Source organism: Aythya fuligula, chromosome 5, assembly GCF_009819795.1.
Source record: "Aythya fuligula isolate bAytFul2 chromosome 5, bAytFul2.pri, whole genome shotgun sequence".
Taxonomy (NCBI): Eukaryota; Metazoa; Chordata; class Aves; order Anseriformes; family Anatidae; genus Aythya; species Aythya fuligula.
Window position 1 is genome coordinate 4,279,799 of NC_045563.1, and position 16,636 is coordinate 4,296,434.

General features: G+C 47.9%; 1 protein-coding gene across 6 annotated transcripts in view; it reads left to right on the forward strand.

The window, feature by feature from the left end:
- KTN1 (kinectin 1) overlaps positions 1–11,016 on the forward strand; it is a 71,906-nt gene extending 60,890 nt beyond the window's left edge. For 4 of the 6 annotated variants that reach the window (XM_032187869.1, XM_032187872.1, XM_032187870.1 and 1 more), the window contains 7 exons: positions 17–88; positions 593–676; positions 875–958; positions 3,359–3,442; positions 5,079–5,171; positions 9,749–9,872; positions 10,929–11,016. In XM_032187869.1, the coding sequence (XP_032043760.1) occupies positions 17–88; positions 593–676; positions 875–958; positions 3,359–3,442; positions 5,079–5,171; positions 9,749–9,872; positions 10,929–10,933 (546 nt within the window). In that variant the 3' untranslated portion in view covers positions 10,934–11,016. The remainder of the gene's footprint in view (positions 1–16; positions 89–592; positions 677–874; positions 959–3,358; positions 3,443–5,078; positions 5,172–9,748; positions 9,873–10,928) is intronic. The other 2 variants (XM_032187871.1, XM_032187874.1) reach the window with 1 other exon arrangement.
- Positions 11,017–16,636: the final 5,620 nt, after the last annotated feature.

The window sequence follows — 16,636 nt, forward strand, 5'->3', positions numbered from 1 at the left end:
TTCTTGAAAACTGCAGATGCGCTCTTCAGTCCTTTCCTTGGAGCACGAGGTAGAGAGGTTAAGAGAAGAAATCAAAGAAGTCGAAACTGTACGTGCAGGTGTTTTTCTCTTTGAAGCTTTTTGTTATTCAAAACATGATTTAATCTTGAGCTGTGAATCCGCACTTCCTGGGCCTTCTCTCATGCAAGTAGCACAGCCTGTGTTGTAGTTCAAGCTGAACCTTTTGGCCAGTGTTTTTAAGAAGCATAGATGCAGAGTACTGGAAATTATCCTGTTTTTACTTCAGTACTCATCCACTGGATTGCTATTTCTGGAAAGTGGGGCCCTTTCTTTGGGATGAGACAGAGCAGTTTACCAACAAGCAGATATATCAAAGTAATTTGGGGCTTGATTCTTTTTTATGATTCTTTCTATATTTATCTTTTTGAAGTCTAACAGTTTAAATTGGTGTTGTGCAGTCATTGGATTTGAAAAGTTCTCTAGAAGTCATCTATTATTTGATAGAAATTCATAGCTAATAATAAATAAAGAAAATGGTACTGCAAGGAAGACATTGAAAATGTCTGTTTTAACTCTGTTTTTCTGTTTCTAGCTTAAAAAAGAGAGAGAACATTTGGAAAGTGAACTAGAAAAGGCAGAAATAGAGCGATCTACTTATGTTTCAGAAGTCAGAGAGGTAAACATAATTGACCAAACTGTTCTTTTTCTTTCGTTTGGTTACCAGTTGGCTGGCAAACTAATCTAACGCTTAGCCCCTGCGGCTGAGGGGTTTATATGCTTGTGACCTTAGGGTAGAGCAACACACTAATAACTGAGCAGAAGAAAAGCGGGCATCCTAAGGAGACAAATCCTAAAACTCTAAACTTCATTTCAGCTCAAAGATCTGTTGACTGAGTTGCAGAAAAAACTTGATGATTCATATTCTGAAGCAGTAAGACAGAATGAAGAGTTAAATTTGGTAAGAAGCTTGTTCTCCGCTGGGCAAAAACTAGACACCCAGCATACTTACGAAGCGGAGACTTTATTCCAAATCCTGTCTGTTCTGCTAACCTCTTCAGCTTGATATTTTTGTCCATTGCAATCATTTATGTAGTCTGACTTTTACAATTTGTCTCTTTCTCTGCTCCTAACAATAGCATGTCTGGTTCTTAAGACTTTGGAAAAAGTCTTCAGGACTTTCATACCTGAAACTTCTTGAGAATCAACAGTGTAGGCGTAAGGAACTGCAAATGTAATGCCCTCGGAGCAGCAAAAGTTGTGCTCTCATCAGTTGAATTTGAGGATTATTCTCTGGTTGTTCTTCCCAAAGCTTTGGAGGATGCACCAGTGATAATCATGCTCTGACTGCATGGAGGCTTTTCCATCCTTCTCTGTACATGCAGCAATGGGTCCAAAACAACATTAGATTAATTCAGAGTACCCAGCCATTTGGCGGCTGGCATTCTGCTGTGGCTGAATAGCTGTTCTGGCTTGTGGCATGCACCACGTAAGCATGCTTGGCTAGAAATGCTCTCCAGCCAATAATGCTCGTGCTCCAGGTTTTCTCAAGAAGCAGTTGGATTAACTGAGGCCAGACCTATAGGCCCCCAAATGCATGGTTTTCCAATTTGAGTCTTTTCACTTCTCGTTTGCTTCAGTGGCTTTTTTTCTGAGGCTGCAGCAGTCAGGTCCTTCCTCTGCTTGTGCTTGAACAGTGCTTTCATTGTGCTTTTGAGCCGGAATCAGGGAAGGTTGTTTGTCACCGTGTCTTTGGGTTTTAGGGTAGTTGATGGGATAACCTGTCACTGCAGGCTAAGCTGCTGATCTCACCAGGGCACCGCTGCTAATGTAACTGGGTTAAAATAGTTGATATAAAAAACCAAAAACCACAACCCTAACACAATCTACTTAAGTTTAATCGTATGCTTGGCAAGTCTAGTACAGCACTGATTAGCATCCTTCCTCAGCAACCAAAGCCTCTCGTTTTGAAAGCAAGGGAAATGGGAATTGAATGCATATCTTAAAGTTAATCAGTAAACGCCAACCTCTCGAATATAAGAGGCAACAATCTATTATGCCTGTAACAACAAAAGCTTAAAAAGCTGAGCTCCCTGCTAGGGCAGCTTGACTCTGCAATCTGATGCTGCTGTGTTGGCTGGAGAGTGAGGAGGTGGCAAACGAGTACTTCTGTGCAAATGGCTCAGGAATGCTGTCCAGTGTATGAGTTTGTTTTTTTTTTCAGTAGGCAGGAGGCTGGGAGATAGAAATTTGGGAAATATATTTTGAAATCCCATCTAATTTATGAAGTGAGCAAGGAGAGAGAAACAGATGCTGCAGAGGAGCTCAACGGTGCTTCTCCAAATGTAGAAAACCAGCACCCGTTAGTACAGGTGCTCCAGAAGGGGAAACCTTCTGTGCGTGAGACAAATGTAATGCAGAGGTTGGGAACTAGTGAGAATTTGGTACTCTGAGTAGCCTATTGTTCACTTCTTTTATCCCCTGCTGGCTCCCAAGAAGATTGACAGCAGGAAGAGTGAACATTAGCACAGTGCACTTCAGAGTCACAAATCCAACAGAATTGGCACTCAAGCTTCTTGTTAGTGTTCCTATTTGAGGCTCACGCCTTAAGTGCTGTGGTTCATTCTGTGTGCTGTGTTGAAGAGCAATCGAAATATTCTTTTTTTAAAAAAAAAATGTTTATATCCTTTCTTTGCAAAGCTGTATTTTAAGGGCAGCCGGTAGAAAGTATTTGTCCCACTTGACTGAAATAGTTTCACTTCTTGGGCTGAATCTAAACACGATCGACAACTTAATATACCCCTGTCAGTGATTCATTCCTTCATGTGACATTAGCAGACTGGTTAAGTCAACGGAGTTGTAACAAGTGGTGCTTCATTAAGATGACAAGTAGAGGGGTGGCTGTTGTTGTTGTTGTTTTTAATTTATTTGGCAGTAAGGTGACTGTTTAGCTTGAATTAATAAGATGACAGTCTACGTTTTGGCATATTTACCAAGAATTAAGTTGAAGTCTTGACTGACTTGTGATAGGAGTGCTTGGAGAGGCTTACATACATGCAGTACTGCTAATAGTTTTACTGGCAATATAGCCTCAAAGTTGAGACCAGTTGTAATCAAGCTGATTCCAACCATGTCTTTTCTTCTGTAGTTTCCATTCTTTACATTTGTCTGCACAGATGGAATCTCTCTTCCTTGACTGTCCTTGTAAACCTCATCATATATGTTGACTAATCAAGTGCGTGCAGTAATTTTTAGTAATCTCGCTCCCTTTGCAGTCCATGTGCACTGGGTTTATCCAGGGGAAAGACAAATTAAATCTGCATGTTTGTAAAACTGATGTTTTTTTGTTACTATTTTGCAGCTGAAAACACAGTTAAATGAAACACTATCAAAACTCAAAGTTGATCAAAATGAGAGGCAGAAGGTGGCTGGTGACTTGCCAAAGGTAAGCAGAGACCCTTATGAGATGCAGATCTTCAGTGTGACTTGAGTCATCAGGATCTCTAGTTTTTAAAATGCTGGGAAACTTCTTGAAAATGCCTCTTGTCCGTGATACTTGTATGCCAGCAGGAACAAGTGGTGATTTGGGGCTGACAAATAATTCTTTAAAGAAACCCAGCCTAACAAATATCCCATCCCACAGCCCTCCACCCACGTCAGAGCCTGAAGGTTTTAAATCCCGACTGGAATGGCAGTGGTTACAAGTTGGCTAACAAACCACCTGCCCATTTGCACATGGTTGCCATCTCCTGGGCTACAGCCGGTTGGTAGATCTTTAACGTTAGCTCTAAGGAAGCTTGGTGGGACGAGCACGTGGGGTTACCTCTGCTTTTCCTCAACAACTGCTCTTGGAGAATGGAATGGAGTGGGAAATCTTTAAGCATATGAGGTCTCAGTGCTGTCACCCCAGAAATGAGCCTCTCATGGGAGAATTGATATACAGAGACAAGAATAGGCTGCAGAGAAGCTGAGGTCTGGCTTCAGCATTTACACCACCTTGTTCCTTCAGTGAGGCTGCTTTCTTAGCCACAAGTATGACATGAAACTGGGAAGGAATCAGTGGGCCAGTGGGGTGGTTGGCAGGATGTTCCTGGTGCCCTGGTGAAGTGTTTGCTCGTGGAAGCTGGGCTGTTGTCATGGGGCAGCTTGAAGAATGGTTAGTGGGACATAAAACACCTCTGTTGCCATCTCCTGGTATTTGGAGATGAGAAGAGGTTGAGAAGCAGAGGATGGAGGTGAGTTTCTCCTTAAAGGTGAGAATAAAGTCCTGGAAGGAGGAGAACACTCTGCTTGTGATGGGAAGCAGAGGAAGAAAGCAAAACAAGGTTTGCTCTGACCAAACTGTCAAGCAAGGGGGAGGTTTTCTTGTAGTGTTTTGAGATGTGATTCCAAAAGGTTAGTTTGTGTTCATCAAAAACAATGGCTGGATGAGAAATTCAGCTGTGTAGCTCAGCAAGGCAAGGGGACAAAAAAAAGGAAGGGGAAAGCAGATGCGCTGCAAGGAAATGGGGCTGGGTTCTTGCAGGGCTGGAGGGGGAGAGCTGTTGCTGGGCTAGGAGGCAGGCTGTCTGATAAGGACGGGGACAGATATGATCACAAGCTCTGCAGGAAGTGAAGACAAAGGAGATCTGCTGTGATAGCATTGAAAACACTTTGCTCAGGACAGTTATGCTGGATGTTGACATATGAAGCGAGCAGCGCTGATGTCCCTGGTACAGGGTGTGCTTTGTGTAAATGAAGATCTGCAATCCGGCTTCTAGAGACCTGCCTGTGCTGCTGCTCTCACGTGGAAAAAAAAATGTGCAATTTTTTACCTAATAACTTGACACGAGACTATTAGAGCTTCCCCACAGAATTGCTTTTAAAATGCAGGCAGGCTGACACTCGGCGCACTGATTGTAAGGAGACATGTCAATCTTGGCAAATGTGTTGGTCCCCTGAGCAAATTTGGCATGAAACACATTTCCTACTGAACAATGATTTCCTGTCTCTAGCATTGCTCCTAGAGAGTTGGGGGTTCGCTTCTCAGCCTTTGCTAATTGTTCTCTCCCTTGTTCTTCTTCTCTTTTCCCACCCTACAGGCCCAGGAGTCCTTGGCATCTCTTGAGAGAGAAATTGGCAAAGTGGTTGGGGATGCCAACGTTATTGAAAACAGCGACGTTCGCACAGACTCGGTGAGTGTTTCTCTTGAGACCGTACTCAGGGGCAGCACAAATTTCATGCTAAGAGTGAGCTTTGGGAAGTCACGTCTTGCTTAGAAATGTGCTGCTGATGGGAAGAGTGAGGCTTGATGAAGTTTCCTGTCCTGGAGCTGTATCCCAGGGATGCTGACCTTGTTCTAAGCACCAGGAGTTTTGCTGTCACCTGGATTGTGACTTCCTGCCACAGCTCAAATTTGCAAGGAGGAGGGGGAGAGGTTCTGGACGTGAGATCTGCACTGCCAAGGGTTGTTGGTTTGGTTTGGGCAAAAGTGGGAAGAGTTCAGGGAAGATACCCAGACTCCTTCCTTCAAGAAAGAAGGCTAAAAATAGATCTGATTACTAACTAAGCTTAAAATACTAACTGATGGGTTGGCATGTGTAAAGGGGTTGCAGGATCTGGAACTGGGGAAACTCTGTCTATGGTGGTTTCTTCCTCATGCTAGTGGGTAACCACCTGTCCCTGTGGGTTACTCCCAGAGTGCTGGCCCTAAAAAGACAGCACCTGTACGAGCGGCTGAGTCCTGGCTTTGTAGCAGGGCTTCCCCATCCCTGGAAACAAGAGCTTTCACGTCAGCTTCAGAACAGCTTTGCAGAAGGCAGCTGGGGAGGCTGAAGCAGATGTCTTCCCAGCACATTTTGCACAGCTAAGTGGTGTCAATGGAACTCATTACCCGTTTCCTTCTGATGGATCGAGTGGAAGGAAACGCTGTCATTTGAGGGGGAGACGAGTGCTTGCTGGTAGGACAAATAATTTATATCGACTGCTTTAGCCACTGAAAATAAGTAGTTTCATCAGCTGGAAGAGGAAGCCAGGAGTCCTCTAAGGAGCACTGTAGAAAAGCCTTTGCCTTTGTAGTCGTTAGCAGAAATGAAATGTCTTTCCCAGAGCGATCAGTCACGGATGCTGATCGACCTCTGTGTTGTGGGCTGACCACATCAGAGCCAGAGACGCAGCTGGGCTTGCGAAACCGCTCACGTCCCAGCCCTGGGAGCTGGTTTCCTGGAAGGGAGGTGAGGTATTTGTGGCCAGCAGAAGGTCAGACGGTGCCAGTTGGGTGCTCTGGGTCTGTCTGCAGCAGGAAGGAGAGGAAAAGCCCTCCTCACGTCGGTGACAAACTGCTTGCCCTCTGCTCTGCCTTCCTGGTGGCCTGCCTTTGGGACTGATGCTACGGATGGATGGAGGTGCTAAAAAGGCAGGTGCAAGGTTTGGGGCAGGGTAATAACACAACCAACCATGAGGGAAATCCCTTGTCCTGCCCATTCTCCCTCTTCGTGGAGCTCTCCCAGCTTAGTGCAACCTCTTTGGACGCTCACCCACCGTAAACAAGCAGCGAGCACATCTCAAAGCTCCTCAAACATCCCTGGGCTGTCCCCCAACAACCATCACAGCTGGAAATAAACCCCCAGGAGCGTGGTGGTACAGCCTCAGCCATGGCATTTCACAGCTGGAGGTGCTGGCAGACCCTCAGCTAGGCGCTGTTAGATCTGCCCTGCTGTGGCTGGAGCTGGTTTTAATCCCTTGAGCCTTGCACAACCCCCCTGGCTCGTGGATTGCTCCCCTATAGCAGCGTGGGAGCCCCATCCAGGCTCCCCCTCCAGAATATCTATTGCTTTATTCTGGGAAATGTGGAAAAAACACTCCTAATAAACCTGTAATTAAGCCTTCATTAGTAGAAATCTTAATTGTCTAAACAGGTAGCCATCGGCAGAGGCTGAAATTAGAACATTCTCTCCTTCTCTAAACCCATTTTGCTGCTTTTTTTTTTTTTTTTTTTTTTTAAAAAAAAAAAAAGCTGTCTCCCCGGAAGCCTAAAAACCTAGCTTAAAATAGCTCGCCGATTAAAAAAGAAAGTCTTCCAGCCACTTCCACCTAGCAACAGTGCCTTTTTTTTTCTCCTGAAGGACCTGAAAACACATGCTCGCAAACGAGCATATTAGTTCCTTCTGGGGACTAGACCCAGCCCCCAAAATTCAGAAATGATGCTTGCGTAAACCCTCAGACACTCGGTGTTTTCTTTTAGATTCCTTTTCTTTCTATTTAAAAATAGAGCATTTGGGTTTTCTAATCAGCCTCCTTGTCACTTGTGGGACTGGCTGATGACTAAAGGCTGCCTTTCAGTGTGCTGTAAGGAGGTCGTTTATATTCAGCAGCTCTCCTCGGTGGCGAACTTATTTTGAGGATTATGTGCCATCTAACGTGCTTTCTTCCCCAAATCTGTGTGAAACGCCCCATCCTCGGAAATGGGAGGTGCTGTACATGGAGGGCATGGCAGGGCTGAATCTGTCAGCTCGATGCTTGGCAGGAGGGACATGGGAATTGCAGAGGACCCCAGGAGATCTTCCAGACCCCAGGAGATCTTCCAGACCCCAGGAGATCTTGCAGACCTCTGCTTATCCAGGGGATTTGGGGCAGTGTGTGCAAACATCAGGCGGCTTAACCAGAGAGGGCAAATGATGCTTCAGCACTGGCCCCATAAGGCAGCTTCACAGCCCTGGGTTAACAGAAGCTGCTGTGTGTGTGTTTTTGGCCCAAATCCATCGATTGCTGGTCAGGATCGGATCCCAGGAGGGCTGGGGGTGTGCCTGTAACTCACGGGTAAACACCGAGCGGTATTAGCGGAGCCACAAAATAGAGGGGAGGAAGAGGAAGGAGCGAGGAAAGGAGAGGGGGGAGGGCTGAGGGTGAATGGAAAGGCTCCTTCATCGCTTCTGCTCGTGCTGGTTCCTCTAACACACACAGTCCTATTGCCAGCACCATCGGCCAGTGCCACGACTCAGTCATTCGCTGCGATGCTAATTGCGTTTGCCTCTCTGCTTTCATCAACCTACAGGAGACTGTTAAGCAAATTCTCAGCCTTAACAGCCCTGCTTTCCTACCTTAATAAGGGTGAAATGGGTTAAAGCTACTCTGATACAGATTCCCAATGATTTTTAGGGCAGAAAAATGTTTAGCAGTGGTGTGCGAGCGGGAGCTTGGCGATGCATCGCTCTGTTCTCCTGCCTGAGCCCGCAGCGGTCTCCGTAATGGGGCAGGTGCTTGGGTTTGATTTACTGCCCTGTGCCTTGCAGCAGCTCTGCAGAAGTGGGAGCTGGGGAAGTGGCTCTCCGTGAACTCCCTCTAATTTCCCTTAAACCCCAGGGAGAGGTTGGCACCAGCGTGTTTGCATCGGTCTCGTTCTGGCAGGCTGCTCTCAGCGGGTGCTGAGCGCTCGCGAAAACGCCTGTGCTCACACGGAGAGCTGGGATCTTCTGCATCGCTGGCACCGAGGCAGATCTGCTGATCTGTGGCTGCCGGATTGCAGAAGGAAGCTCTCCTGCAGGTGTATCTGAACGTGGAGCCCTTTGTGTGGCTCTGGAGGAGGTAATCAATGAGGGTAATAAAGCGGGGATTAGATCAGCGTTAGCGCAGCAAGAGCGGCTTTGGGGAGAAGGGCAGGCAGGAAGGGAAGTCTGTTTAGAGTTGTAGTGCCTCCCTATTAATATTAAACTGATGAGCTCCTTGTTTTTTAAAGGAAAAAACAGCAAGCTTGGTGTCTTCATTTCAGGAAACCAGGCTTCTAGCTCTGGGCAGCCCTTTTTTTGTGTGTCTCCATGCTGACTGGTGCTTACACTGCTCTGCCAGGTCCTTCTCCAAGCCTGGGTGCCCCTGGCAAGCAGGAATCTGCTGGGGGCTCGGAGCAGAGCAGGAACCCGTGGGAGGCCAAGGGGCAGAGCCAGTGTCCGAGGTCTGAGCCTGAACGGGAGCGCTGGTGCTGCAGTGTGGGCAGGGGAAGGTGTCAGCACTCACAGCTGGAGCTGCCTCGTGCTCCGTTATTACGTCCTGCTGAGGACAGGATCCCACAGAGGGCAGTAGACCTACAGATGAAAGGTTTCAGTGGCTCCTTCGGCTCCTTGAAAAGGGCACGGGACAAAAAAAAAATAAATAAAAATTAAAATGCAGGGACATCAGCCAGCTGTGGCTCCTGCTGACTTCAGCCAGTGATACACGCCTGCAGCATGTGCCAGCCTGCTGAAATAACCACTGTCCACCTCTCCCCCGAGCTGCCTGCCTGCTCTCCCTGTCCAAACCAAACCTTTGGTGGTCCCACAGCCACGCTGGCACAGCTGTGGGCTCCAACCATCCTCCCCATGGGGCCACCACCGCCGTTCTCAGCCACCTGCCTGATAACCCACGCACTCTCCTCAGCCTGGGGTTTGGAGCACGGCTTGCAGGGACTCGTGGTGGTCACTTGGCATGGATTTGAGGCTGGATGAGCTGTGGTTAGGAGCACAATTCCTGGAAGCAGTGAGTCAATGCTGCCCTAGGGAGGGCAGGAGCAGGGGATCAGTGATGCTCTTACCGGTGTGTGCGGTGTGCAGGTAATCCCTTGGAATGGGAAATGGCTTCTTGCCTGTGAACAATGTTCTCTTTAAATGTGGCCATAACCCTCTGACTTACACGAATTGTTCCCATCTGTGCGAAGAGTTGTAATTTTATATGGAGGAGCTAATTCTAGACTTTCTTGGTAATTAGATTGTAAATGAGTTTTTAATGATTTTTCTTCTTCCAGGAATTGACTGATAAAAGACTAAATGTGGCGGTGAATCTTAACCAGGATGTAGGTCATCTCAAGAAGCTGCTCGTGTCAGTAAGCCAAATGCTGTCAAAGGGACGGGAACACTACCAGCTAGTAGGTAGGTGCTGCTGGTCCGCGATGGCTTTGTCCAGGTTTAATGAGCCAGGCGTTAAAACCTGAAACTGCCTACGTGCACTGCATCTAAAGCTGCTAGTACACGACAGATTTATCCCTCTCTGGATCCAGACTTCATTTAGGTGGGACTAATTTCACACCCCATGTCCCTTTCTGGACATGTAACTCTTTATCCATCCCTTTCCACTGCTCACCACTCCATGCAGCAGGCTTCCCAAAGTTTTGTCCCCAACAAAACAATGCCTGTGCCTTGTTTCCTCCTTCCCAGTTATGTGAGTAAAGTGTCTGTGTTTCCATGCTCTGCTTGCTTTGGGATGGAGGATATCAAGTAACCCCACTGGGCTCCACTGAGTTAGCAGCAGTGGCTTGCTGTGGTCACGGTGATAATGAATATCTAAAGCAGCAGCCTGGCATGAACTCTTGATCCAATTACAGGCACACGAGCAAGGCTTTTATTTTAATATCCGTCCAGCTTTGAAACCTGGGCCTTGGTGGTTGACTTACATCATGCTGGTAAACTTCTGAAAGGGCCCCAAGTTAGCTAAACCTGGATAAAGCTGGGATGGTGAACTTTGTCAGGAATCTGTGAGCAAGCCCTGCGAGATGAGCTGGAAGCAGCTCTGAAGGCGGGTTGCGAACTGCTCAATATGGGAAGCAGCAAAGTCTTGGCAGTGAGCGTGCAAGACATGTCAGAACTCCCTCTTAAACTTACTGAGGATGGTTTTTTTCCTAATTTAAGTTTTTTTTTTTTTTTTTCTGCTCCTGCCTCTAATACAGCATGGGCAGCCAGTACTAGGGTGCTCATGGTGGATGAGGCTGGTTTTGTAGGGCTGCCTCGGGGTTGTGGGAGGTAGGTGCTGCCTGCATCTTGGCTTCTGTGGGGCTGCTTTTGTTCAGCGTCCCATCAGTGCCAGGTTCATCACTGACCAACGCTAACGAAGCTGCGGGTGTGAGCTGCTGAACTGCTGGGTGTGGATTTGCTTGAGTGCTCCCTCCAGAAAGTGCTGGGCTCACGTGGTCTTCTCTCTTTCTTTTGCAGAATGAAGTCACGGGGGAATCGCTGATTTGAGGATAGCAGAAGGCATTGTATTATATTTTGCCAAATTAAAGCCTTATTTATGTTTTCACCCTTTCTACTTCGTCAGAAACACTGAACAGAGTTTTGTCTTTTCTAATCCTTGTTAGACTACTGATTTAAAGAAAAAACCCAACTCTGTAGACACCTCCAGAGTTTAGTTTTATAATAAAAAGAAAACCTGTTTGGATAATTTGACCGTTACATTCCTGGAGAGACAGTAAACACGTAATCTTCTATCTTATTTTGCTCAATAAAACTTGTTCAGAAATCTCCAACACGGTAAAGTCACCAATGGGCTATAACATTTTAATACTGATGTTGTACACTGTTTTACTTAAATACATTTTTTGGGATTAGTTGCCTCTGACTTCAACCTCAAGTAAACACTCCTCTTTTTTTTTTTTTTTTTTTTTTTGGTTGCTAATGTAATCAGTTTTTGTAATGGTGTCAGCAAATAAAGGGATGCTATTATTCGAGGTGTTTCTGTTCTTTTCATTGAGCTCGGAGGAAGCCTTCGGTTCTGCGTGAGGTTCTTAAATAAGCAGAATGAGATGCTCGTGCTGAGTTTTGGATAACACTCGAGGACGTGATTGTCTGAGGGAAGGCAACAAAACAGTTGGGGGCCAAAGCGAATTAATTGTAGAGGTAGAACGGTTCAAACTGCTCACCCTGAGCTTTTCATGCTCTTGCTTTTGTGTTCTTTTTGTTAATATTTTGTTCTTCTGGCACACAGCCCCCTTGACCAGACAGAAGGCTGAGATGTTTCATCCTGACAAGGACTCGGTGGTTTCCTGGATGATGCAAATCCTGTTGAGAGCTAAGGAACAGCTCAGAAGAGGGAAAGAGAACTCTAAAACATGGTTTTGTACAAAAAACATGTACAAAAGCTACTTTTCATCGACTGCAGCTGAAACTTAAGTGAACAGTCAGTTCCTTAGAGATGTTATTTCACAGAGTAAAACACAAAGGCCTTTAGCCTAACTGTTTCATGGGTGCTTTGGAGCAGGAAAAGCATTTTTGGTGCCAGGGCCGTCCCTTACAGCTTGACCTAAGGGAAACCCAAGGCCTGCAGTGCTCCACAGTTGCCCAGGTTATGGTCAGGTGCTGGTCCTTCAGCAGGCATCAGGCTGCCTGTTTTGTTGGTGGGCAGCAGCTTAGTGGATCCATGCAGGCTTGATCTGAAACTACTTCTGGATGTATTCCATGGGTGTCAGTGAGGTTATTCAGAGCTGGGGGCGTTGTGGTGCTTTGGTTTTACCCAGCCAGAATCCCCATGAGCACCCCAGCTAGAAAGTTCCTCCACTTTAAAGCAGTTTCATGTGGTTAAACAAGTCACAAGGAGGCAGATACTGGCTGGGGTGTTTGTGCAGGACAGCAGACCTGCATTTTGTGGCACTGAGACAGAGAAGTGAGGCTGGGAAATGCACCCACTCGGTGGTTCTCAGGGCAGCACTGGCCTGGGGTCTGTGGTACAAATCCTTCCAGGGCAAGGAAAGAATCGGAGGCCTCTCTGTCATGGAGCAATTCATTTGTGGCCTTGGTTATCCTCCTGGCTGTCCTGTTTGCTTTCTAGCATGCATTGGGATGGAAATCTGGGTTAGATGCTCTCCTTTGGCTGGTCTGGGTCTTGGCTTTCTTTGCTCCTCTCCTTGTAGATGCCCGTGTGGATGGGCACCAGTGAATTCCTTCCATCGTGGTCTTCTCTGTCTTCAGGTCGGAGCAGCTGCTTTGCAAGAGCCTGTTGGATGTGGAAAAAGTGATGGTAAGTAAGAAACAGGTTGCACAGACAGCAACTGGAGCAGGGTCCATTTGCCTGCATCTCTCAGGAGACAGCCTGCTCCTCCCAGGTGCTGAGCCATGAATTCAGAGCAGATTGAGGAGCCTCCTGGTCCTCCTCCCTCTCCAACAGCTTGGCTGGAGCTTGGCACTGTCCCACTGAAAACGGGTCTCTAGGTGAAGTGAGGGCTCCTCTTTCTCAAAGGTTGCTTTGCAGGTGCTTATGGTGCCTCAGGTAGGGAAGAAATGTTCCTGGAAGTGATGGTGGTGCCTGGAGGGCCTCTGGGTGCAGCGTTTGAAGGAGTAAAGCACCAATGGAAATGGAAACCAAATGGAAACCTGGTGGTGTCTTGAGGTCCTCAGTTCTGTTGGGTTAAGCTGCAGAGCAGGGGGTTAAGTGGTGCTGCAGAGCTTAGTTTAAAAGGAGAAACAGTTGTGGCATCATTCACATCTCTCTTGGCAGAAATCCTCCCAGGAGAGGATGCAAGACATCTTTTTTTCCTCAAATTCCAGTACAGGCTTTCTGTTTTGCTTTAGGAGATGCACAGAGGTGTTAAAGGCAGCTGGAAGCCCTGCTGAGCAAACCCCATTCCCCTCTCTGGAGGATGAAGCTGAAGAATCAGGGGGTGCAGGGGGAGCTGATGCTTTGCCCGTGTTCCCAGCCCTCTCCCCAGGGCTTTGGCTGCAGGTGCCCCCGGGGCCGAGCACCCCTGGCCCCGAGCGGAGCCGCTGGTGCGCGCCCGCGCTAGAGGGAGACAATAGCTAATGGATGCAGAGATGCTTTTGTTGGAAAAAGGCCAAGCGTTGGGTGTTCAGATGTTAGCAATAGATTTTATTTTATTTTTTAATAATTGCGGTGCCGGGGCCATTTGCTGCCGGAGAAGCCGCACGCCGCCAGCCACGTGCGGCGCTGAGCGCTCCCCGGCTTCGAGCTGGATCTGCAGCGAGTGGCATCCCTCGCTCTGCTCCTCCAAATGGGAACGAGAAAAGCAGCTGAAAAGCAGCTCCGAGCCTTCCCCTGCCTGATCTCACAGCATCTCTGGAGCTGTGCTGCCTCCTCTTCCTCCCCTTGCCCAGCAGTGAGCAGCCCCCTTCGTCTCGTAGCCGCCGCTGGCTTCTCCCGGGCCGTGACTCACTCAGCGTTTTGTCATCGCGATTAAAAAAAGAAATCTCATGCAACTTTAATTCAAGCCCAAATAATTTTGCTGTAAAAGCAATTTTGCAGCGGTGCTGCTGTCGTCTCTCCCCAAGGCTGCTGGTGCCACGGGGGTGCTGGTGCCACCAGGGTCCCCTGTGTCCCCCTCGCTCAGCGCATGGCCTTGGCCCTTTTCTGTAGCCCTCGTGGTGCCTCCTGCAGCCAGCTGTGGATTTCCTTGAATCGTTTGCTGGTCGCCGAGGCTCTCATCAGGATAAGGCTCTTTTTTTTTCTTTTTTTTTTTTTTTAAACAACAAAAAAAGTCAATGGAAAACAATAGTAAATGAAAAATGACCCTGCCAAAAAAACAAAACCGCCCCTGCCCTTCAAAAAATTGAATTCCTGTGAGGAGGGAAAAAGTTATTGTTTTATTTTCCTCCTTCCCATCTGATATTCTTTCTAGGAAAGAAAACAAAATACCTCCCTTCCGAAATGCTTCCAACCATGATTTATAAGAGCTTGGGCCTGGTTTTGCCCATCTCTCTGGGAGAAACACCACCAGGCGTGGTGTCACCTGGAGCTGGGAGAAAGGCTTTTAAAATTATTTTTATTTTTATTTTCAGGCCTAGCCCTGTGTGGGATGCCCCCCTGGCCCCTGCTCAGAGGCCGTGTGCTTTGGTCTCCCCCCTGCTCGGCTGCTCCCAGGTTTGCTCTTGGCTCGTGCCTCTGCAGCACAACCTGTGCGTGGGCTCCTCGCAGCCTTTTCTTGGCTTTCCTGCAGGGCTGCTTCTATTTTTGGAGCCTTCGCACCTAAAAATACATTTTGAGGCTCCGGGGGAAGGCAGACTCTGCCTTTGTGTCGATGAAGCACTAATTAAACAGGGGGGGAAAGGCAGGCGTTGTCACTGGGCCTGTTTCCTATTGCTGAAGCTGCCGCTTTCCTCCTTTTTGCAATTTTTCCCTGTTGAAGCTTCAGCCCCGGTTTGCTGCAACCCCCTTCCTGCTGGGCTGGGGCTGAAAAAGGGCATCCTATTAATGTGGGATCTGGAGTTAACATCCTCCTTGGATGTGTTGAGGGACCTGGTGGGCTTTTTCTCTCCAGGCTGCCCACCAGCAATCAAAGGCGGGGGTGACTTTGCCAACACAAATAGCCACGGGACCAAAGCCAGGAGATGGACGGGGACCTGGGGAGGTTTTTCAGGGACTCTGCCCTTCGGCTGCTCTCTTGTTGGGTTAAAACACCCATCCCATCCTCAGCCAAGCTTAAAGCCTAGAGAAAAAGCAGCTTGAGCCCATTTCGGAGCTCTCATTCAGGGCCAGCTGCTTTTCCGTGGTACATTGGGCTGCCTGGGGACAGCCTCGGAGCTCTGATCTCTTGCTTAAGCAAATAGACTTGTCCTAATCCAACCCTACTGAGAACAACCTGAGCTGCGCGGGGCGCTGGGCTGTTGTTCTTTAAAATCAATAAATATTTCAGGAGCCGCGCGAGCGGCTTCGTAGCAGCGACGCCAGTCCCAGCCGATCATTATTAATTCAATGGATGCGGTTGTAAATAGGCTGAGGACGCGCAGCAGCCGAAATTACAACTGCTGCTTCCCCGCAGCCTTGCTGAGATGCTTTGCAGGGGAATTGTTGCCTTTCATTTGTTGGGTGTTCCTCTTTTTTTTTCTGCTCTTTTAAAGCAATGCTTGGCCCAAAGATGTTTTTGTCTGCACAGGGAAGGGTTTTGGGGAAAACCGTGGCTTTGCTGGCTCTTCAGTGAGGCTGAATGGGACCAGCAGCCTTCAGCAAGATGCAAAAAATGGAGCTGGTTTGTAGGATGTCTGCTTTTTATCCCTGGCTTTTTAAAGCCTCGTGCAGCAGGACTTGACTGCTTTGAGCAGGATGTGTAACCGTGAGCAGGATGTGACCGTGAGCAGGATGGTAACATAGCTCCTGCGTGGTGTTTTTCCAGCTCCTGGGCTCATACAGCAGTGATAGCACTGGGTGAAGAAGACTGAGTAGCAGCGGTGTGCGGGCATTTTGTGGACACCATCGTCACAATTCCCATCTGGAGGGTGTTGATGGTGGCACTTCTCCCCTCTCAAGCCACTTTTGCAACCTGATGGGGAAAACCGGCGAGATCAACCTGTTATCGTTGCAGGGGAGAAGCCAGCTCCTCGGTTTCACAAGTGTTTGTAAGGAAATAAAAGAGCCTGAAAACGTGACTCCTGGGGAAAGTGAGCCACACAGGTGTACTTCTCTCCATGTGCATAGCCATAAATACGTGACATGAAATCGTCCCAGAGCTTCCCTTCCTCTTGGATTCCTCCTGCTGCCGGTCTCGGCAAGTTTATCGTAAATCTTGCGGCGTTCAACAGCTTTTAGCAAGTCTCTTGGTGGAGTTGTGCAACCAGTGTCACGGCTTCTTTCGGCAGCTGAAGGTGCAGGGATGAGTCCTGCAGGGCTGATCCCAAAGGCAGCCCCACTGCTACGGTGTGAGGCACAGCTCGTCCCAGCGGGGGCTCTGAAATATATAACACACACGTATACAACACATTTATATGTGCGTGCATCTATTTGTGTGTGTGTATATATATTTAACCCATAAGGCTACGGGTATTAGGTTCATGCTTTGCAGTTAACGTTGCCCAAGGATGGATAAATCAAAGCAGGAACAACGCGCTGCCATACGAGCAATCGGCGTTAATGCAAGGGCTACTTTTAATTACAGGAGCCACCGCTCATCTCTGCGGCTCTGCTGCTGCCAAAAGCCAGC